This window comes from Mobula birostris, chromosome 3, assembly GCF_030028105.1.
Source record: "Mobula birostris isolate sMobBir1 chromosome 3, sMobBir1.hap1, whole genome shotgun sequence".
NCBI classification, from domain to species: Eukaryota; Metazoa; Chordata; class Chondrichthyes; order Myliobatiformes; family Myliobatidae; genus Mobula; species Mobula birostris.
This window is the reverse complement of record NC_092372.1, coordinates 188,430,167-188,454,805: the sequence shown is the minus strand read 5'-3', so window position 1 is coordinate 188,454,805 and position 24,639 is coordinate 188,430,167. Positions and strand designations below refer to the sequence as shown.

At 40.0% G+C, this 24,639-nt stretch overlaps 1 protein-coding gene across 1 annotated transcript in view; it reads right to left on the bottom strand.

Moving 5' to 3' along the window:
• Positions 1–24,639, bottom strand: part of gpr158a (G protein-coupled receptor 158a) — a 597,333-nt gene that overhangs the window by 66,732 nt on the left and 505,962 nt on the right. The window contains exons 7-8 of the mRNA XM_072252053.1: positions 22,445–22,683; positions 2,052–2,190 (exon numbers count right to left, since the gene is read on the bottom strand). Coding sequence (XP_072108154.1) covers positions 2,052–2,190; positions 22,445–22,683 — 378 coding nt within the window. The remainder of the gene's footprint in view (positions 1–2,051; positions 2,191–22,444; positions 22,684–24,639) is intronic.

Genomic DNA, 24,639 nt, shown 5'->3' with positions numbered 1-24,639 from the left:
CAGGTTGGGAATTCTTGTTCTAAAGCAAGAAGTTAGTTTTACTAACTAATAGTTGTGAGAATAGAAAGAAAAATGTTTATTTGTAAAGCAGCTATTGCATCTCTTGCAGGGATGTTTTAAAGCAGGTGAAGTACTTTTAAAGTATTGTAACATGGGAAACGAATTTAAAATAAATCAGAGATAAAGTAATGGCACACAGGCCAGGGCAGCGTGCAGAACTATATTCCTAGCCATGCAATAATTTATTGTTTTTTTCACTCCCTAAATAAAAATCTGATGAAATAATTTGACTCCATTGTTAAATGTGAATTGATCTGGAAGTTTACCTGGAACGTGGTCTGTAGAACCTCAGGAAAATAGTTTGCATATAATATTAACTACATCAGCTAAACAAATTCTATTCTCTCCACCTACTGGAGACTTAGCATGATAGTTCTTGCATGTGTTACATACAGTAGGCACTGCTGTTATTTGTATCAAGCTGTGAATTAAACTGAATGATTCTGGCATTTTCCCCCTTCCTTTCTAGTCCTGAAGAAGGGCCTCTGCCCAAAACATCGACTATTTATCCATTTCCATAGATGCTGCCTGACATGCTGAGTTCCCCCAGCATTTTGTGTGGGTTGCTTGGATCTCTAGCAGCTGCAGAATTTCTCATGTTTTTATTAAACTGGGTAGTTTAGAGGACACTTAAGACTACAGGTACTAAAAATGTGTATTAAAACTCTATTGTGCTGTATGAAAAAGTGATGTGAGGATAAGTTACTACCATGATTGCTATTTTTATTTTCTCCTATCCATATCATGATTTTGCTACACATGACAACTAGTGGGAAATTTCCATTACTCTACCCCTCTTATGCAATTATTGAATAGTATCTACTAAAAGATAATGTGGTCAGAAATCACATTAGTGAATGGAATTGTGGGTGCAATGACTGACAGTTTTATTTCATTCATTCAAAGCATGTCAGCATTGCAGCCTGGGCCAGTACTTAATTGCCCATTCCTAAACTCCCTCGAGAAGATGGTGGTAAGCTGCCTGCTTGAACCACTGCAGTCTTGAGGTGTCTGTATACCCACAATATTGTTAGGGTGAGAGTTCAGGGATTTTGACTCTGAATTTAACAGCGATATTTATTTATTTATATGAATTTTTGATGTATGTTTGGCTTGGAGGGCGAATCGTAGGTTGTGGTGCTTGCATACTTTTGCTGCCCTGGTCTTGTTAGGTGGTTAGGAAGGTGCTGCCTAAGGTGTCTTGGGGAGTTACTATAGTGCATTGCATAGTTGGTGCATCAGTGGTAAAGTGAGCAAATGGTCGTGCGTGGGGTGCCTATCAAGCAGGTGCCCGAATGTTGGTGATCTTGAGTGTTGTTGAAGCTGAACTCCTCCAGGCAAGTGGAGAGTATTACAACCCTGACTGTTCAATGTGGACGGGCTTTGGAAAGTAGGGAGGTGAATGATTCAAAACAAGATTTCTATCTCCTGGCCTGCTCTGGTAGCTGCATTATGTATATGGTTAATCCAGTTCAGTTTCTAGTCAATAGTAATTTCATGGTATTTATAATGTAGGAGTCAGTGTTGGGAATGCCATTGATTATCAGGGGGTTATAGCTGGATGTGGTCTTGCTAGGTATTATAACTGCTTGTGTGGTACAAACATTACTTGCCATCTTTCAGTCCAGGCCTGGACATTGTCCAAGTCTTGTATCATTTGCATGTGAACTGCTTCGTTATGTGAGAAGTCACAAATGGGACTGAACATTGCACAATCATCAGTGAGCATCTCTACTCTGAAGGTCACTGGCTGAGGGCTGACAGCAAGACAATATTTGCTGTCAGTCTTATTTTGTCTAGGAAAGCCTACACTAACAACAAGAGACTGAAGAAAAATAGTGGAGTTAAAGCAGATAAACAGCATCACGCAGGAACTATTTTGTCAAAATTCCTACTCTTGCTCCTATTATTGTCAAAATGAAAAAAATAATAAAAGCCCTCTTTGCCTTTAGCTTTTAGCAGCGAGGTTTAAGACCCAGCAGGCTTCTTACCTGATTGTATAGAATATAGCAGATATAATGAGTTCATTATGGACAGCTACAGCCATGTAGCGTGGTTCATGAAATGCCGATGGCACTGTCCGTACTGCATAGCAGAGATATACCCCCCAGAGGAGGAAGAGGAATTCAGCTGCAGGAGAGAAAGCAAAAAAGGAACCAAGTGACTTTGACATTCTTTCATTATCAGAAAGCAATGGCAGTATTCATAGTATCACAGCATGGAGTAACAAAAACAATCTTGCATATAGCAAAACACAGAGAATAAGCCCAGAAGACCAATTTTGATAACCAAGGTTTTTGTTTAACTAGAACATTAAAACTGGTCTCTCTTAAATAGGATATCCCTCCTGACACATAAGTTAATTATGTAGAATAGCTCCACCAATTAAATTCTTTTGCAGGTTAAGGCGGATATGGTTTGGCCTTTTGGCCATTCCCATCGCAGTGAGTGAAGACACTTCTGCACATGCGGATAATGAATTTGCTGACTTGGTCAAACTAAAGTTTCATTTTAAATGATGAGTAAGTAATCTTTAACAAAAATCTGCACAACACTGTATCTACCTGGCCTTGATTTATAAAAGACTGCTAGCATAATAATGGTTTTAACCTATATATCTTAAACTGGCTAATGGTAGTCATAAAATAACATCCTCATTGGAAAATGTAAGATTGTTTCTCCTTCCAATGAATTGGAGATGGCAATCTCGTTCTACACAAAGTTAATAATACATAAAGCAGTGAAATAGAATGACATTTAATGAAGTGCTCATATATGTGAGGAGGGAGAAAGCCTATCACAGAGTTAGAGTTATGCAGCACAGAAACAGGCCCTTTGGCCCATCTAGTCCAGGACGACCAATATATCCCATCCAAGTTAGTCCCCTATACCAGCATTTGTTTCACAACTTTCAAAATCATATCGCTATCCAACTGTATTTTTAAAAAGTTGTTGTTGTACTACCTCAACCATTTCACCTGGCAGCTCATTCCACATAATTATCACACTTTGTGTAAAAATGTTGCCCAACAAGTTTCTGTTAAAGCTTTCGTCTTCAACCTATGTCCTCCAGTTCTTGATTCCCAACCTTGGGAGAAATACTATGTGCATGCATCTTATCTACAGGCCTCTTTATGCAATCAGCCCATGCATCTATACTGACATTTTGGCCCATGTACTGTACTATAACCTGATTTTCCCCATTTGGATGGTAATCTTTTATGCCATTTATCTTTCTGTCTAAATACTTCTAAAAAATCATGATTGTATTTGATTCTACCACTCCTGTGTAAAACAGGTTAAACCTTAGATCTCCTTAAAAATTCATTCCTTTTGCCCAAAGCATATACTCTTTTATTTGTGATATCCCTACTATGGGCAAAAGATTTATACTGTTCTATCTGTGCCTCTCCTCATCATGCATACCTATATCAGGTCATCCTTCCTTCACTCTAGTGAACGCAAGTCCGACCTCTTCAAAAGTCATCCTTCAATTCAGGCTATTTATTGAAGGATGTCCTCTGCGGCCTCTCCAACACATCATATCCTTCCTTATTGCATTGACCAGGACTGCATGCAGACAAATACAGTCTAACCAGTGTTTTGTAAAGTTGCAACTTTGCATCTCAACTCTTATATTCCATATACCAACATTCCATCCACATCCACATATATTTTTCACCATTCTATTTACCTGTGTTGCTACTTCAGGGAAATATGTGCTTGAACCCCTTGGTCTCTCTCTATTTGTCAACATTCCTTAGTGCCATGTCATTTAAGCATGGCCTATCCCTGTTTGACTTCAAACTTGTTCAGATTAAATTCCATTTGCTTCCTCTCTGCCCAATTTTCCTATTGTATCTTCTGTCGTTGCCTAAGAAATATTTCTCACTATTTACTACACCACCAATTTCTGTGACAACCACAATCACAAGTGTAGTGGTCATCCTCCTGCATTCATATCCAAGTCAAGCAAAGGTCCCAGCTCTAATCCCTGCAGTACATCACTAGTATTAAACTTCCAACAGAAAAACATTCACCACTACTCTCTCCCTCTTATCACCAAGGCACTTTTGAATTCAATTAGCCAATTTACCTTGGACTCCATGTGCCTTAACTATTTAGAGAAGCCTACAATGTGGACCTTGTCTCATATTTTACTAAATTCCTGAAGATGGCATTTGCTGCCTGATCTCCATCAATCTTTTGATTACTTCCTCCAAAACTCCTAATAACCTTCTTTACACTGAACTGAAAGGAGCTAATCTACATTACAGCACATTGTAGATAGGTCACGGTGAATAAAACACATATATAGAAATTCTTACTATCATGGAACTTTACCCTCCAAAGTAAGATTTTGCTTTTAATTATAACCTTGAATCACCTGATTTAATCTAGTGTCTTCATCAATATTTTTAATTCCTACTCTGGACACAAACATAGGACTTCAATTAAGAGAACAATATTATAAAGGGGCATGTTAGCATTATTCAGATACTGGGTATAATTATGTCTCTGGTCTTCTTTATTCTCATTAAAGTTCTTCCACAGGAAAGCAGATAGTAAGAAGAAGCACTGATGTATTCTTCTCTTCACATATGCTATCTAACCCGCTGAGTATTTTCAAGATTTTCATGGGGAGTTAAAACAAACCTTGACAGGCAAAAGGAAATCAGCAGCCCATTTTACACACTGCTCAATTTTCAAATAATTGATGGGAAAGAAAAATAGTGCAGGCTGTGAAATGCACTATCAATTAATTATCACCTACTTTTCATTATCATCAATGACCAACTTCAATCTCACACTAAGTAGATAGATTTAACAGAGTCCAGTGGTGCTGCTGATGGTACTTGATAGACAGTTTTTATAAAACCCTTGTCTTGCCTGGAGGGAAAGAATAACAACAACTTAATCTTAAATCTTTGATGGGTTTTGGTGCTGCTCGCAATGTACTCACACTAAAAAAAATAAACAATTTTACTTTCTGGCCAATTTAAGTTTTGGTACTTAACAACACAGCTAGCACTGAAATAATTATCCTATTACAAAAATCTGCAAACAAGAAAACTGGCTGTTTTTATTAATTCTTAGATCTTTTCCCCTATTTCAAAACAGAATTGTAGTTTAATGGACTGTAGTTGGAAAGAGTGCAGAGAAAATTTTAAATGCTAGTGATTCTGCAGATGCTGGAAATCCAGGGCAGCGCACACGAAGTTATTTAGGAACTCAGCAGGTCAGGCAACATCTACGGAAGTGGTCAATGTTTTTGGCCAAGACCCCTCATCAGGACTAGATGTGGCTCCCTCATGTGGGAAAAGAAGCTCAATGGATTTAAAAGGAATGTGAAAAGAGGCTGATTGAACTTTAAAATCTCAGCATGAGAATCATGTGTAATACCACTGACATATGTTTTGAAATTTGTTGTGTGGGGCAGCAGTACAGTATGAAACAAAAGAATGACTAGAAGTTACTGTAGTAAATAAAATAAATAAATAGTACTAAAGAGGAACAGTGAGGTAGTGTTCATGAGTTTATGGACCACTCCGAAATCTAATGGCTAAGGGAATGTGGATTAGCCACTCGTATGTCTTCTTTGTGATTGCATCTATGTGCTGGACCCTAGATAGATTCTCTGAGATGTTGTTGCCCAGGAAATTGAAGCTGCTCATACTTTCCACTGCTGGCCCCTCACTGAGGACTGGTGACTATACTCCCGATTTCCCCTTCCTGAAGTCCACAATCAGTTCCTCGGATTTACTGATGTTGAATGTAATTTATACATTCTTTGATGAGAGGGCACAGTTTTAAGGTGCTTGGAAGTAGGTACAGAGATAAGGGGTAAGTTCTTTTACACAGAGAGTGGTGGGTGCGTGGAATGGGCTGCCGGTGATGGTGGTGGAGGCAGGTACAAGAGACTCCTGGATAGGTACATGAAGCTTAGAAAAATAGAGGGCTATGGGTAACCCTAGGTAATTTCTAAAGTAAGTACATGTTCAGCACATCATTGTGACCTGTATTGTGCTGTAGGTTTTCTATGTTTTTCTATGTTTCTAAATGTACTTGAACTTGAATCTATCTCACATCTGTACACCTCCTTGCCACAATCTAAGACTCTGCCAACAACAGTGGTGTAATCAGCAAATTCATAGAAAGAGCTTGAGCTATGCCCAGCCATGCTGTATTGACGGTAGAGAGAGTAGAGCAGTGGACTAAGCACACACCCTTGTGGTTCACCTTGTTTATTATCAGTGAGGAGGAGATGTTATTGTGGTCCACATTGACTGTGGTCTCCTGATGAGGGTGCTGAGGATCCAGTTGCAAAGGAAGGAACAGAGGCCCGGGTATGTTGATTATTTCTGAGAGGATAATGGAATTGAAAACCAAGCTGTAATCAATAAAGCACAGCCTGACGTAGATATATCCCTGTTCAGGTGCTCCAAAGCTGAGTGAAGAGCCAGTGAGACTGTGTCCATTGTAGAGCTGTTGTAGCAACAGACAACTTGCAGTGGGTTGAAATCCTTGTTCAGGTAGGAGCTAATTCTAGCCATGACCAACCTCTCAAAGCTTCTCATGACAGTCGACGTGAGTGCCACCAGGCAATAGTCATTGAGGCAGCTCACTCTGCTCTTCTTGGGCATCTATTCTTGGGAATAGCTTTTAAGTTAATTTAAAGTAACAAGTAGGTCACGTTAGGGGATCTTGCACTTGTGGCTTATCCTGTACTATTTGGGAAAGCTAGGACACTTTCCATTGTCCCTGTTGACCATCTGTGCAGGAATATTATTCAGCTGCAGCGAATGGTTAACTAGATTTCGGAGCTCAGTCTGTGGACGGAGCATCTCTGTTGCTGAGATGTCCGTATACAGTATGTTTTGGGGATCAAGTCACACCACAGGTACGGAATAGAATGACAGTAAGGGAAGATAGCTTGTCCAAGCTGGACGGGCAGTATCAGGACCAATGTCCAAAAGGGAGTGTTTACAACAGATGTAGAAGGAGATTTTAAACTAAAAGGGCAGTGGGATGGGAGGGAACTAATGCTGATAGAAGAAGGGAAAGCAAATTTTTAATCAAATGGCCCATGTTTCTCATTCTTTTGGTATCCAAAAGCTGATGGATTTCCATGTTGAACATATTTGACTACTGGACACCAGCCCTCCTGACAGGGAGTTCCAAAGTTTCATCAAGTAACTAAGCCATTGGATAATGGAGTACTTTGTAGGGTTCTGACTTGCCGTACAGTAGAAGCACATGATCCCTCTGGGTAAGAGGCAGAGATCCAGCAGGATGTTAGTGTAATGGAATATTATTTCAGTAATGACAAGAGGCTGTGTTTGTTTTCTTTAGAATGAAGGAGGCTGGAAGAGGACTTGAAAAAGAGATACAGAATTATTTAGGAAATAGGTGGATAGTATGAAAATTTAATTTAATTAAATTTTAATTATTTTAATGAGATAAAGCATGGAATAGCCCTTCTAGCGCTTTGAGCCGCAACACTCACCAACCTCCAATTTAACGGTAGCCTAATCATGGGACAATTTGCAATGACCAATTAACTGGTAATTCTTTGGACTGTGGGAGGAAACCCACATGATCATGGGTAGAATGCACAAACTCCTTACAGACAGCGTCAGGAATTGAATCCAGTTTGCTGGTCCTATAAAGCGTTGTGCTAACCACGACAACACCATGCTGCCCCAACCCTATAACAGAGCAACTAAAACATAAAACATAAGCATAAGGTGAAGGGCAAGAAATTTAGAGGGGATTTGAGGAAGAAATTTTTTATTAGGTAATTGGGATCTGGAATGCACTGTCTGAGATGAGTGGCCACAATTGTTCATTCCTGTCTGGCACAAAGGGAAAACAGGAAGGATAGTTCATTCATGGCTTACAAGGGAAATTCAGAACAGTAATAGGTCCAATGAGGAGACAAGTAAAGCTGCAAACCTGAGAACTAGAATCAATTTGGGATTCTACAAAGGGTGAGCAAGAGATTAATTATGAGAGGGCAGATGGAGTACGAGAACAAGCTTGCGAAACAGAGACACAGAAGGGACTGCAAATACTGCAAATCTGGATCAACATACAAAAAATGCTGGAGGAAATCAGCAGGTGAGGCAAAGTCTATGGAGTGTTGATGTTTCCTGCAAAGACCCATACTCCTATGGCCCTGTTACCCCTTCTCTTTCCATTCCCACTCCCTCATATCTTGCCCATCACCTTTACCTACCTCCCCTGGTTCCCAATTCCTTGCCTTTGTTCCAACTTACTTCCCCACTTAGCACCTTGCAGCTTTTCACATCATTCACATCCACCGCCCCATCCTTCTGCCCTCCCCCCTCACCTGAATTCACCGATCAATTGCCAGCTTCTGCTCCATCCTCTCCTCCTACTCTTGTGTTTTGGTTTCTGCCCCCTTCCTTTCCAGTCCTGATGAAGAATCTCGGCCCAAAATGTCCTACATTCATTTTCTCCCTTAGATGCTGCCTAACCCTCTGAGCTTTTCCAGCACTTTGAGTGTGTTGATGAGAGCAATTTTGCAGGGAATAGAAAAGTTGACTACACGAGTTCTACAGATGTGTGAAGAGGAAAAGATTAGAGTGGAAATAAACACTGGTCATACAGGAAAACATGGAATTTGTAATAAGGAACAAAGAAATGGTAGAGTATTGATCCAATTCATTGGTTCTTAAGCAGTTTTGAACAGCAAGGGTGAAGGAAGAGAAATCAAGCACAAGGAACACATGATAGAGACAGGCACAGAGTAAATCCTTGGTCTTTTACCCATGGTCACTTGCAGACAACAACATCTCTTCCACAATCTCCATAAGCATGTGTACATCACAAGGCTGAGTGCTTAGCCCCTGCTCTACTCACTTTACACTTCTGACTGTTTAGCTAATACCACCACAACAACCTTTTACTCAATGTCAGTAAGACCAAGCAGATAAATATTTACTTCAGGAAGAGGAAACTGGAGGACCTGTAATTACAGGAATTATGAAGAAAGCACGGCAGTGCCTCTTCTTCCTTAAGAGTTTGCAAAGATTCAGCACGACATCTAAAACTAGTAAACTTCTGTTGATGTGTGCTGGAGAGTATATTAACTGGTTGCATCCAGCCTGGTATGGAAACACCAATGCTCTTGAATGGAAAATCCTACCAAAGTAGTAAATACAGCCCAGTCCATCATTGGTAAAACCCTTCCCAGTATTGAGCGCATCTACATGGAGTGCTGTCTCAGGAAAGCAGCATCCATCATCAGGGACCCCCACCACCCAGGTTATGCTCACTTCTCTCTGCTGTCGTCAGGAAGAAGGTAGAGGAACCTCAGGACTCAGACCACCAGCTTCAAGAACAATTATCACCCCTCAACCATCAGGCTTTGAAGCAAAGGAGATAACTTCACTTGCCCCATCATTAAAATGTTCCCACAACAAATGGACTGACTTTCAAGGACTCCTCATCTTATGTTTTCAATATTTATTGCTTATTTATTTATCATTATTTATTTATTTTGGTATTTGCACAGTTTGTTGTCTTTTGCACTCCGGTTGAACACCCAAGTTGCTGCATTGTTTCATTGATTCTGTTGTGGTTAGTATTGAGTATCCTGCAAGAAAATTAATTACAGGGTTGTATATGGTGGTATATATGTACTTTGTTAAGAAATTTTACTTTGAATTTTGAACTTCAATAACAGTCCAACAACCTGTTTAGTGATGTTAATTGAAAGACTAGAGTAGAGTCAATGGGGTATTTTACGTATATCAGGGATAGACAGAACATGAGTTTAACACGTCATGTGAAGACAGTGCTTCTGATGTTCAGCCATCTCTTGGTGCTGAACTATGTCAGCTGTGATTAGTATATTCATGTCTCGAGAGAGGGAATGTAACCCACACTTTTCTGACTCTAACGTAAGAGGGTTAACAACTGACCCACTTATTCCACTGATATAAATGGAACTAAATATCCTGAGAGAAGTACAAGCGATGGCTGATACTTTGGTACCCATTCAGCAGTAGCAACTAAAGACATATCGATCCATCTAAAAATACACATCAAAATAAAATCTAGAGTACTGTAACATAGAAACATAGAAAATAGGTGCAAGAGTAGGCCATTCGGCCCTTCAAGCCTGCACCGCCATTCAGTATGATCATGGCTGATCATCCAACTCAGAAGCCTGTACCAGCCTTCCCTCCATACCCCCTGATCCCTTTAGCCACAAGGGCCATATCTAACTCCCTCTTAAATATAGCCAATGAACTGGCCTCAACTGTATCCTGTGGCAGAGAATTCCACAGATTCACCACTCTCTGTGTGAAGAAGTTTTTCCTAATCTCGGTCCTAAAAGGCTTCCCCTTTATTCTCAAACTGTGACCCCTCGTTCTGGACTTCCCCAACATCGGGAACAATCTTCCTGCATCTAGCCTGTCCAATCCCTTTAGGATTTTTATACGTTTCAAAAAGATCCCCCCTCAATCTTCTAAATTCCAACGAGTATAAGCCTAGTCGATCCAGTCTTTCATCATATGAAAGTCCTGCCATCTGAGGAATCAATCTGGCGAACCTTCTTTGTACTCCCTCTATGGCAAGGATGTCTTTCCTCAGATTAGGGGACCAAAACTGCACACAATACTCCAGGTGTGGTCTCACCAATGCCTTGTACAACTGCAGTAGTACCTTCCTGCTCCTGTACTCGAATCCTCTTGCTATAAATGCCAGCATACCATTCGCCTTTTTCACTGCCTGCTGTATGCCCACTTTCAATGACTGGTGTATAATGACACCCAGGTCTCGTTGCACCTCCCCTTTTCCTAATCGGCCACCATTCAGATAATAATCTGTTTTCCTATTTTTGCCACCAAAGTGGATAACTTCACATTTATCCACATTAAATTGCATCTGCCATGAATTTGCCCACTCACCCAACCTATCCAAGTCACTCTGCATCCTCTTAGCATCCTCCTCACAGCTAACACTGCCACCCAGCTTTGTGTCATCCACAAACTTGGAGATGCTGCATTTAATTCCCTCATCCAAGTCATTAATATATATTGTAAACAACTGGGGTCCCAGCACTGAGCCTTGCGGTACCCCACTAGTCACTGCCTGCCATTCTGAAAAGGTCCCGTTTATTCCCACTCTTTGCTTCCTGTCTGCTAACCAATTCTCTATCCACATCAATACCTTACCCCCAATACCGTGTGCTTTAAGTTTGCACACTAATCTCCTGTGTGGGACCTTGTCAAAAGCCTTCTGAAAATCCAAATATACCACATCCACTGGTTCTCCCCTATCCACTCTACTAGTTACATCCTCAAAAAATTCTATGAGATTCGTCAGACATGATTTTCCTTTCACAAATCCATGCTGACTTTGTCCGATGATTTCACCGCTTTCCAAATGTGCTGTTATCACATCTTTGATAACTGACTCTAGCATCTTCCCCACCACCGATGTCAGGCTAACCGGTCTATAATTCCCCGGTTTCTCTCTCCCTCCTTTTTTAAAAAGTGGGGTTACATTAGCCACCCTCCAATCCTCAGGAACTAGTCCAGAATCTAAAGAGTTTTGAAAAGTTATCACTAATGCATCCACTATTTCTTGGGCTACTTCCTTAAGCACTCTGGGATGCAGACCATCTGGCCCTGGGGATTTATCTGCCTTTAATCCCTTCAATTTGCCTAACACCACTTCCCTACTAACATGTATTTCCCTCAGTTTGTCCATCTCACTGGACCCTCTGTCCCCTACTATTTCCAGAAGATTATTTATGTCCTCCTTAGTAAAGACAGAACCAAAGTAGTTATTCAATTGGTCTGCCATGTCCTTGCTCCCCATAATAAATTCACCTGTTTCTGTCTATAGGGGACCTACATCTGTCTTAACCAATCTGAAGAGGGGTCTTGGCCTGAAATGTCGACTGTTCACTCTTTTCCATAGAAGCTGCCTGACCTGTTGAGTTCCTCCAGCATTTTGTGTGTGTTGATCCAGAGTTTGGTTCACATGTTTGAACATTATAGTATCGACTAATCAACAAACAATGAAGAAAAGTCTCTGGCTAGTGAAGGCGACTTGGTAGGTTGACTGGCCACTGCAAATTGTCCCTCGTGTGTAGGTGAATGGGGGAAACTGGGAAGAGTTGATGGGAATGTGAGAAGAATAAAATGGAATTAGTGTAGGATTAGCAACACATATCAAATTTGCTGGTGAACGCAGCAGGCCAGGCAGCATCTCTAGGAAGAGGTACAGTTGACGTTTCAGGCCGAGACCCTTCGTCAGGACTAACTGAAGGAAGAGCTAGTAAGAGATTTGAAAGTTGGAGGGGGAGGGGGCGATCCAAAATGATAGGAGAAGACAGGAGGGGGAGGGATGGAGCCAAGAGCTGGACAGGTGATTGGCAAAAGGGATATGAGAGGATCATGGGACAGGAGGCCCAGGGAGAATGAAAAGGGGGAGGTGGGGAAAGAAACCCGGAGGATGGGCAAGGGGTATAGTCAGAGGGACAGAGGGAGAAAAAGGAGAGAGAGAGAAAGAATGTGTGTATATAAATAAATAACGGATGGGGTACGAGGGGAAGGTGGGGCATTAGTGGAAGTTTGAGAAGTCAATGTTCATGCCATCAGGTTGGAGGCTACACAGAAGGAATATAAGGTGTTGTTCCTCCAACCTGAGTGTGGCTTCATCTTTACAGTAGAGGAGGCCGTGGATAGACATATCAGAATGGGAATGGGATGTGGAATTGAAATGTGTGGCCACTGGGAGATCCTGCTTTCTCTGGCGGATAGAGCGTAGGCGTTCAGCAAAACGATCTCCCAGTCTGCGTCGTGTGTATTTATATACACACATTCTTTCTCTCTCTCTCCTTTTTCTCCCTCTGTCCCTCTGACTATACCCCTTGCCTATCCTCTGGGTTTCCCCCCGCACTTTTCCTTCTCCCTGGGCCTCCTGTCCCATGATCCTCTCATATCCCCTTTGCCAATCACCTGTCCAGCTCTTGGCTCCATCCCTCCCCCTCCTCCTATCATTTTGGATCTCCCCCTCCCACTTTCAAATCTCTTACTAACCCTTCCTTCAGTTAGTCCTGACGAAGGGTCTCGGCCTGAAACATCGACTGTACCTCTTCCTAGAGATGCTGCCTGGCCTGCTGCATTCACCAGCAAATCTGATGTGTGTTGCCTGAATTTCCAGCATCTGCAGAATTCCTCATTTTTACATTAGTGTAGGATTAGTGTAGATGTATGTTTGATGTTTGTTGCCGGCTCTACAGGCCGAAGGACCAGTTTCATTGCTTTATGACTCGATGACTCAAGTGTGTGGGTGTTGGAAGAAGGGGGTGACATGCTGAGAATAACTGATAAGCAAGTATTCAGTTTAAAAAAAAATTGCATCATTGATGTGGATGGCTGCTTTGTTCATTTTTTTCTGTTTACGCCTCTGGCCAGTTGCTTTATTTTCCATTAAATAAAACAGTGAGCAGCAAGCGAAAAGAACCATGAAGTAACTAAGAATTCTCTTTTGCTGCGCCGTTAGCAAGGAATATTTTGCTTAAGAACAAGACAAGCCACCTGCAGAGAAAATAGGTCTAACCCTGCACCCTTATGGAACACAGGAGATTCTATAGATGCTGGAAGAAGGGAATAAACATTCAACATTTCAGGCTGAGATCTTTCAGAAGATGGAAAAAATGGCTATAGAAAAAGAATTTCAGCATGTATATTGCATACATTTCTCTGACATTAAATGTACCTACTGAATCTTATTGAATTTACCAAACAATGTTCTGTTTGCTTATTTCCTACTTTCTTCCTATTATCAACAATTTTCAAAACACTTCCAGATATAGGAATGTCTCATGAAATACATCAGATCTTCCTTTAACTATGTAGATTACATTCTGATATTATAACTCAGCCTTGAATACCATTTTAACCCAAAGGTTATTGTTTCTGTCTCCACGGATGCTACCTGGCCTGCTAAGTATTTCCCAAATCCTCCTTCACTTGATTTGAGTTTTCCAGGTACTGCAGATTGTAGTATCTCACTGTTTTGTCATTGTTTCTGTTAATTTCTATCCCCTGTTCCATTTCACCTCCTTTGCATTTAAGAAGCCTTCACTAATTTTAAGTGCCACCATTCTATCTCCCCATACTATGGTAGACATTTCATTTGTCCTCCCCACTCCTTCTCCATCTCTACAACTTACAATGTTCTCAAAATTTACCTTGCTCTGATGAAAACTCATTGACTTGGACCATTACCCCACTTCTCTCTCCCCAGATGCTGCCTGACTTGTTGAACGTTTCCATCTTTTTTCTCATTTTTATTTCAATGGGTTGAAAATACACCTTTGGAGTCTGGGGGAGATAAGGTTTACAAAGGAAAGTCAGGTGTTTCTGGCCCGAGCTTCTCAGTTTCTATTATGAAATTCCATTAGTCATTTTTGTAATCTATAGCTTTTGGAAATTGTAACATTGTAGTGTTAAGTGGACAGGTGTGATATTCTACTGAGGAATGGAGAAGATTCACTGAATTACATCTTGTGGTTAAAACCAGCTACCGATTCAGAATTTGTGGTTGTGTTATCACTTTTGGATTAATAAACAGGAACAGGCCATTTGGGTCTTCAGTCCAAGTTTGTGGCTGATTTTCCACGCTAATGCTATTTTTCCAACACTGTGCCCAAATCTCTTGATTCCTCTATTATCCAAAAACTTGTCAATCTCAGATTTTAGTACTATCAGTGACTGAGCCTACACAGTCTTCCAGTATACAGAATTCCAAAGGTTTAGCCCCCTTTGAGTGAAATTATTTCTGTTGTTTTAATCGTACGTGGCCTTTTCCTTACTTGGAGACTATGTCTACTAGTCCTGGTCCATCTAACCAAAGGAAATGTCCTCATTAATTAATTAATTAATTTACTGATACAGGGTGGGATAAGCCCTTCCAGCCCTTTGAGCTGTGTTGCTTGCAATCCCCAATTTAACCCTAATCTAATCACGGAACAATTTAAAATGAACAATTAACCTACTAACCAGTACAACTTTGGATTGTGGGAAGAAACTGGAGCACTGGGAGGAAACCCACACATTCCATGGGGAGAATGTACAAACTCCTTTACTGAGGATGGTGTGATTGAACTATGAACTCTGACCCCATTACGTACGCAGTACAATCGGTATATATATATTTAATAATTACATCTACATTGTTTTTTGTAGGATTGATTTTATATTTATATTTATTCTGGTGTTTTTTTGTTTTATTGTGTTTTTTATGCTTATGGTGTTTATTTATATGCATCATTGAATTGACTTTATTCTAACATCTTTCATATACGAGGAGTAAAAATCTTTACATTACGTCTCTATCTAAATGTGCAATGTGCAATCATAGTAATTTATAATAAATAGAACAGTCAGCGTAATATAGAGTACACTCAAATCAGTGTGAATTCATCAGTCTGATGGCCCGGTGGAAGAAGCTGTCCCGGAGCCTGTTGGTCCTGGCTTTTATGCTGCAGTACTGCTTCCCAGATGGTAGCAGCTGGAATAGATTGTGGTTGGGATGGCTTGGGACTCCAGTGATCCTACGGGCCCTTTTTACACACCTGTCTTTGTAAATGTCCTGAATCATGGGAAATTCACATCTACAGATGTGCTGGGCTGTCCACACCACTCTCTGCAGAGTCCTGCGATTGAGGAAAGTACAGTTCCCATGCCAGGCAGTGATGCAGCCAGTCAGGATGCTCTCAATTGTGCCCCTGTAGAAAGTTCTTTGGATTTGGGGGCCCATACCAAACTTCCTCGACCGTCTGAGATGAAAGAGGCGCTGTTGTGTCTTTTTCACCACACAGCTGGTGTGTACAGACTTCGTGAGGTTCTCAGTGATGTGGACACCAAGGAACCTGAAGCTGCAACAATCATTTCCTTCTCCTTTACACTCCTGTACTGAAGAATAACAATATACAATCGAGAATCTTGAATTTTGGAAGATGAGGATGGAAGAAACATTTGAAAGATTAGCTTTATTTGTCACATGTATACTGAAACATACAGCTCAGAGTTGTTTGTGTCAATGACCAACACACTCTGTGAATGTGCTGAGGGAGGCACACAAGTGTCACCATGCTTCCGGCATCAACATAGGTTGCCCACAACTAGTTAACCTGTTCATCTTTGGAACATGGAAGGAAACTGGAGCACCCAGAGAACCCACATGGTCGCAGGAGAACATACAAACTCCTTAGAGTCGAGGCAGGAATTGAACCCAGGCTTCTGCCATTGTAAAGCGTCACATGAACCACTACGTTACCGTGTCACCTTCTTCTGTGCTTCCCTGCCTTCAGTAGCCAAATACAAATGTACAGAAATATCTACTGTCCAGTCCAGGCCTGGCACAAAACTTAGTTTCCCCTGTTATTTATGAGACCATTATTAGCTTTTTTTTCATTTTTCAGTTTTCAGTAATTGGGAAAACATGCATATTATGTAATTATATAAACATTATATGCAATGTATGGCATATTCAACTAATCTTCAGATTTCACAATGCTGTGTTCCAATATATTGGCCCCATGTCAGGAGAAGCATCTAATTAAGCATATAAATAGAAATATGACTGCCCAAGGGACAATTTATTTCTGTATGCTATACACCTTCCTTCACATTATAACCTACACTACCTTCATCTGACAAAAAAAACCACGAGTTCTCTTCACTGGTTCTTCTTCAAGGCAAATACTTTCTGTCAAAATAAATGGAAGTTCAGCCTTACAAACTTATATTGTTATCCACAAGTACAAGAGTTGTTTTCTGCTACTAATGGTGATGAATATTTTTAAAGCATCAGCCTTTTTGTTTCAATGCAAAAGCTTCCATATAATTAAAGTATTGCTACTTCTATTTATGGTCTGATTCCAAGCAGCTTAAAGATAGATGTGTCTCTAAACAACTAATATTAAAAGTACCTGGAATCATGAGCTGAGATTTAAGAAGAAAAAAATATCCTCAGCCGCATTAAAATATTTATGGAATGAAGAAGTAATAACATGATGTAAAAATGGTTACCTTGCTAAAACAGGATTTTGAAATCAGAGTTGAATATTTTTGACAGATAGAAACTTTTAATCTAGATTGAGCCACAGATATATTAGGACTTAACACTAGTTTGAAAAGAATGAACAAATACAGGTTCAGTGTTGGAATTGATGGGAGCTGACTATTACCAGCCTGCACATCCAGGTTTTACGTTATCCAGATACTGTTGAGGACCCACATAATGTTGACCCCATCCACGGGGGAGGTGAAGCACTGACAATGTTATCTCACTTCACTGCCCGTGTACACCCTGTCAGATAAACGTGAAGTAGGATAAATGATACCTATAGAAAACATTGCTTGGGACAATACAGAATACAGCCTTCAAGGATGGTAGGAGATTGAACAGGTGACTACTGGGATGGGATGAGTCCATCACAACTTTTGCAAGTCCACCATAGGCATCGTGTGGTGTAGATGGTTTCCATGTCAGTAGTTACGTTCCAATGACTTTCTGTGCAGTGCTGATCACTCACTTTAGTGCTCTCTGCCTGATCGTGTTGCAGCTGGTGTACCATATTGTCAGCAGGCTGTCAATTACACATCAATGAAGATGTGTAATTGATCAGCAGTTTTTGGGGCAGATTTACTCGCTTTAAACCCCTAAGATAGTATAGGCGCTGGTGAGCCATCAAGGAGGTGTCGGTTGTCGAAGAGAGCTCCTATGTGATGTTCACTCTCAAGGGCTTAAATTCGGAGACCCTTTCCACGTCGTTTGTGAGTAGTGAAGCTTGTTCATACATTCTTGATTTCCTGAAATCAACAATCATTTCTTTGTTTTTATTTATGTTGAGTGAAAGGTTGTGGTGATTCCACCTTTCAGACAGGTTCTGCACCTCCTCTCTGTATGGTGTTTCATTGTTATTTGTAATTAACCCAATCACTACCATCATCCTCAAATTTGATGATGGGGTTGGTGACATAGGGAGGGGCACAGTCATGTGTGAAAAGAGTGTAAGGGAGTGGGCTCAGTACACATTCCTGCTGTACACTGGTGTTAGGCGTCAGGGAGGTTGATGTGTACTTGTCTAGTCTGACTGTCTGGGTGTGACTGGTAAGAAAGTCCAGAATCCTATTGCAAATTGATGCACTGAGTCCCAGATTGTGTAGTTTAATGGTCAACCTGTTGGGGCATATGGTGTTGAAGGCAGAATTGTGGTCGATAAAAAGCATTCTGGCCTAGGTGTCCTTATGCTCTTGGTGTTCTAGAAGAGATGGCATTATAGGTTGATCTGGTGCTGGTTCATAGTAGGGATGGTGTACTTAATGTGGAGCATAACCAGTCTCTCCAGGCACTTGGTGGCTTTGGGGGTGAGAGCAACCAGTCTGTAGTCGTTGAGCAATGTTACCAGCAGGAGATAGAGAAACATCTCTGCACGGACATCCAGACTGAAAACAGCTTTTTCCCCAGGGACACCGTGCAACTGAATGATGCCCCATTTTAGAGGTTTGTTTTTTGTTTTTTATTCAGTTGTAATGTAGATGTCACTCAGACATTATTTTAAATTTAGTGATTGTGTTTTTGGTAACTGAGTTGCCACTATGCTGTTTGTTGCTGGAATAGATCAGCACAGTAATCTCATTGTCCTCAGCAATGACAAAAAAGCTCCAACTAACTAATTAAGGGATAATTGTAGGTAGGCACATTTGCTGTCCAACTTGTCTCCCAGTTGACTTCTTTTTAATATAATAAATTTTATTCATACTGTAATAAAAAATTACAATAATAAACAGTCAAAGATTTTCGTTCTTTCCATTCAAAGTCAATGCTTTCAGTACTGCTCTATTACATTCCTGCACATCCACTCCTCTGGCCCCTTGGGCTGTTGTCCAGCTGACAACTCCTCAAGCAGAAGGCATGACTCTTTAAAATTCAGAAAGATCTAAAATGAGTTGGAACCTGACAACTTTTTTTTTAAATGGAGATCGGACAAGGGGATAGCAATTATGTCCCTCGCAAGAGGCAAGCTGATCATTTAAATATCATGATGAGACTGCATTCATTCTGCAAGTCACTCTGTTAGTAAATTCCCTTTGGCTAGGTTTGCCAGGTCTTTTGACCACCTTCACACATTGCATTCCAGCAATCAGAAATTGGACATCCTTGAGTCATCTTTTGGGCCACCAGTTGTCTGCATCTGTGAGTGGACACCACCTATATTGAGACCACCTCAACTCTTTAAATTTACACCCCTTTCTCGTCACCTCTCATACCCTTGGTTAAAATATATTCCAGAAAGACCAAGGCTCAGATTGTTAATAATAATGCAGGACCCTGCCAGTGTTGCTGACTGACTTGCTTTTGGATCTGTAATGCAAATGTGAACCATGATAATGCCTGCTCATTGTTCCCCACTCCCAAATCCTTGTTCGACTTAAAAGCAATAAGTAAATTTGGAAGAAGAGGACAAGAAGCACATGCAAATAATATTTACTGTTTAGTGCAACTGATATGCAGACAAACTTCTCCCATGTGCGAGATATCTTCTCAACTCTATTTAATAAATATTTAAGATTATCCCAGGTACAGTATATTGAATCAACTGGACACAGAGAATTTTGGAAAACTGAATGCATCAAATAACACATTTGTACAGCAATCAAGTGATCTTTTTCTTCCATCTAAATTGAGCTAAAAGCTACATAAATAATCAATTTTCTCAAAGGGTCTTCGAATGGAAACATAATTCTGTTTCTCTTCCATTTGTAATGGCCTCATTTGTTGAAAGTTTCCAGCATTTTCTGTTTCCTATTTCAGATTTTCAGCAAATACAGTTTGGTAAATTTTAAGTTTTTTGGTAGTTACCTACGGATCTGGTATCTAGAATATATTTAGAAATCTTCAAATAAAATTGCACGGAAATCATAACTAGTAAAATTTAAGTTCTGAAACATGCATAACAATGGGACCACAGTAGTGTAGCAGTTAGTACAAAGCTATTAAAGCTCAGGGCGTCAGAGTTTGGAGTTCAAATCTGATGTTGTCTGAATGGAGTTTGTATGTTCCTCCAAGTGACTGCATGGGTTTCCCCGTGTGCTCCATTTCCTCTCACAGTCCAAAGACATACTGGTTAGTACGTTACTCTTCATTGTAAACTGTCCTGTGATTAGACTAGGGTGAAATAGGTGGGTTTGCTGGGTAGTGCATCTGGCTGGACTGGAGGTGCTTGTTCCTCACTGGATTGTTAAATAAAAACTAAAAATAAATAAGTTAGCTACTGCCTTTAGGGGTGATCTTCCAAAAATTCACAACTGTATTTTTCAGCCAGAGAAAATCTCTTAACATCTCCAAAAATTGTTCGCATTTCAATGAAATTGCCTCCTGTTCTTACTATACAATTCAACCTGTCCTCATGGGACACTACTTCCAGCCCCAGAATCAAACCAGTAAAGCTTTCTCAGAACTCTCCTGAGGAAAACATTCTTTCTTAGCTAAAATAAATCTAAAAGCTGCTAGCAATAATCAGTAGGTGGAAAGATAAGTAGAGTTAATGTTTCGGGTCAATGGCCTTACATCAGAACTAGAAATATGACTGAAAATTTATTTTAAGTAGCTGAGAAGGAGAGGGAATATTATTGATAAGGTAGAGACCAAAGTTGTTCATATTAGAAACATAAGTATTTTCTCAGTTCTCCAGTTCTAAAGAAATACCGTCAAACTGAAATTCTGTTTTGCGGCACAGATGCTGCATGAACTTCTGAGTATCTTCAGTAATTTCTGCTTTCGTTTCAGCCTTCCTACATCTACAGTTATTTTGCTCTCACCTTATCAAGGTGAACAAACTTGTACAGTTTTCCAGGGATGGAGTCACAAAGGCCATTTACCATTACATTCCTCAACACCTATCCCATTCTAACAGCCTTTCTAACTGCTTATTATGTATTAATGTTCTGTGATTTACTGCATGTACAGTATAAGGACAAATTTAATTTCTTTCAAATGCTAAACTGTAAAATCTTTTACAAAAGGTTCTAATTTTCTATTCTTCTTACTAAATTGGATAATTTTACACCGCCCCACCTCACATTTCATCTTCCATCTTCCTTCCCCATCAATTTAGTTATCCATTTTATCTTTCCACCATTGCTGTACCTTCCTGCTTTAGTTTCTCATTCAGCTTTGTATCATCAACAAGCCTGGAATAAATTTGATTTGTTTGTCAGTGACAATCGCTAAACAGATCCTTTCCTAGTTTACAGATGCCTGACTTAGGTACGGTTCACACAAAGCACTGAGCATTTGGGAGACCAGTAGAATAGGTTTGTTAGCAGCTGCAGTGCTGCAGGCATCTCCTCCTGTCTGGCAACTCAGTTCATGGCCACGTTTCTGAATTGCAGCTGTTAAGTGGATAGGCAAATAATTGGCAGTTGCTGTCTAACATGGATCTGTGCGAAGTTACCCACTTTGGTAAGAAAAACATAAAGGCAAATCATTACTTAGATGGTGCCAGACCGACTGGGTCATGTTGATATACAAAAGGATCAGGATTTCCTTGTAAACTAATAATTGAGAACAAGTACACAGGTGAAGCGGGGGGGGGGGGCAGGCAAATGATATGTTGGCTTTCATTGCAAGAGACCTTAAAGAGAAAGATACTTTACTACAGTTAGACCAGGAATATGGCATACAGATTTAGCTTCCTTACCAAAGAAAGGATCTATCTGTACTAGTTACTGTGCAGTTACAATGAGGCCTCACCTGAATGATTCTGAGATGGTGGGACTATTGTACAAGCAAAAATTAGGTTAATTACACCTTTATACACTGAAGCTTAGAAAATGATGAAAAATGAAATGTGCAGGGCTTGATCAGCTGAATGCAAGAAGAGCATTTCTTCTGGCTGATGTGGTGGTGAGGGAAGCGTATCTTAAACTCAGGAAACAGGTTTGGACATTTAGAACAGAGATCAGGAGATGTTAGAATCTTTTTCTTCAGCTACTGGAATAAAATCAATACAGTTTTCTACTTCATTGGAACTAGGCATTAGAATCTGACATGGAATTGTCACTGTAGTTAGGAATTTTGTTAAGCAAAATATTTTAAAAAGTAATTAAAAATAACTCCATTAATAAGTCTCCATTATGTTTATGTTAAATATTTATGGTCTTTAGCTCACTATTGATTTCGTAATTTCCACTGAAGAGATCTGTCTCTGTACAATTAGAAGAATGCTTGAATAGCGTGGGTCAAAAAAAAAGCAAAGAGCAAATGGAATTATTACAACTGAGTGATTTTATGGGTTCCCTGCAGCCAAAATCAGACCTACCAATAGCCATCATGTAGTCCCAACGGTCCAGCAGACACATATTGAACTTCAGACCATCTGCAGTCTGACCCTGGACGATCAGTGAGACATTCCTGTCCAAATTCTCACACACTGCAGATGTCCACGAGACCAGGAACCAGCAAACTATCAGCAGAATGATTCCCAACATCCTCACTACTCTCCAGCTGGTCATGTAAGGAATTCGTTGCGCCGTTCGGGAGAGGAAAACCTTTAGCACTCTGAAACACAGAAACAAAGATAATATCAGCACTCATTCTGATTAAAGTTACCTCTGTATAGTCACCTTAGACATTGGGAAGGAATTAATGCAGATATTGTAACATACTGTGAAAATAGTGAAATAAAAAATTCCAGAGCAAAATACTACAGTTGGTGTGTATCTTAAAAAAAACACAGCAAACATAAATACTCAGCAAGCCAGACAGCATTTGTGGGGTGAGAAATGTGTGTTTTTACCAGAATGGGGAAAAATTAAGTAAGTGTTAAGTCATAGAAAAGTATGTGTAGTGCGTTGAAGGGTGGGAGGGGTCAGAGGTGTGGGGAGAAGAAAAGGGATAGATTGTCTTAGGGTGAAATCTGGAAAAGGTTGAATGAGGCGAGTGATGGCACAGGGTAGTGAATTACAAAAGATACATCTGGAGGAGGAGATGAATGATATCTTAAGTTCTAGAAGAAGAAAGAAATAAATTAACAAGTGAAAGAAATCAGAGACACAAAATAGGAATGGCTTGTTATTTGAAATTGCTGAATTTAATGTTGAATTCTTAAAGCTGCAATGAGTCACCTAGAAGAGAAAAGTAATTACGTATCTCATCTCAAAAAATATCCCACCATATTAAACTATTTGCATGAAAATAAATGCTACAATGTTCCAATCGTGTAGTCACTTTTGTTTTTGCAGTGCAAATCTGATTATTGTTCTGCTCGTTATTGTAAAATGGCCAGTGGGTGTTCTGAGATTTCTCAGGCAAATGAAAAAGTTGGCACATTTCAAGAAGGATTTAATATCTGCCTGACTGCTGATTAGATTTTGAAATTTTATTTTTAAATAATATTGAGAACAGTTGAGATTTTCAATTTTAACTGAGATAGTTGGAGAGAGCTTCCAGAGAATCTGATAAATTGAACTATAGCTCAGGAGCATTCTAAAAGTTACAGGACTTCCATTAATATATGACACTAAGCTGTCGGTTCATAAACTTATTTGAAATGTCATCTTCAACCATTGACAACCTCCTAAATGGGAAGAGGAAACTAGGGATATAAACACAAAGTGCTGTAAATACTCAGTGGACAAAGCAGCGTCCATAGAAGCAGAGACTTCACATTCCTCACATTTCTTTAGGAAACAGGCCACAAGCCAATGCTGGCCCACAGGAGTATTCTCATTAGTCCTATTCCTCTATTTACCTTCCTGCAACATGTTCTTTATCATATTCCGAACGATTCTTCCCAATTCTCCTGACACCCATTAATACTAGTCTCCATTAATTCTGTTTATGCTTCCCACTGGCTTGGTGAAAGCAGTGAGCATTATCAATGACCTGCTCCATCCTGGCCGTTCTCTCTCACCCCACCCTACCTTCAGACAGAAGATGTGAATCCTAAAAACATGTAGCACCATGCTCAAAGACAGCTTCTATCCTGCTGTTAGAAGACTCGAACAGATTTCTTGTACAATAAAAATTACCTCTGAATCTCTCAGTATTAAAGGATTGTCCCTTTATTCTGAGGTTGTGCCCTTATATCCTAGATTTTCCTACTAATGGAAACATCCTCCTTATATTCACTCTACCCCAGCCTTTCTGTGTCTGATAGGCTACAATGAGATGGAATAGTGCTGTATTTTAAACTTACCAAAAGTCAGAAAAGGGACTCTAATCTGAAGTCATATTGATTCTTTTAATTAATTTTGAGATTGATGTGCATAGTGCTCGATCAGTGTCAGTTGATATTGTTCAAATCGACAGTGCCTGATACAGTCAATTTCCTCAAACAATAATTTGTGATGTCAAATCCAATTTCAATGTAAAATAGTATCAAAGGTGATCTTTCCACTTTTATTCTGAAAATATTTTCCCATTATGCAGCTAAAGAACTCCTGTGGATTTGCTTGCTTGTTTTAATAAATATGTTCTTCATTCATACAAATATAATGACAAATAACAACCTGC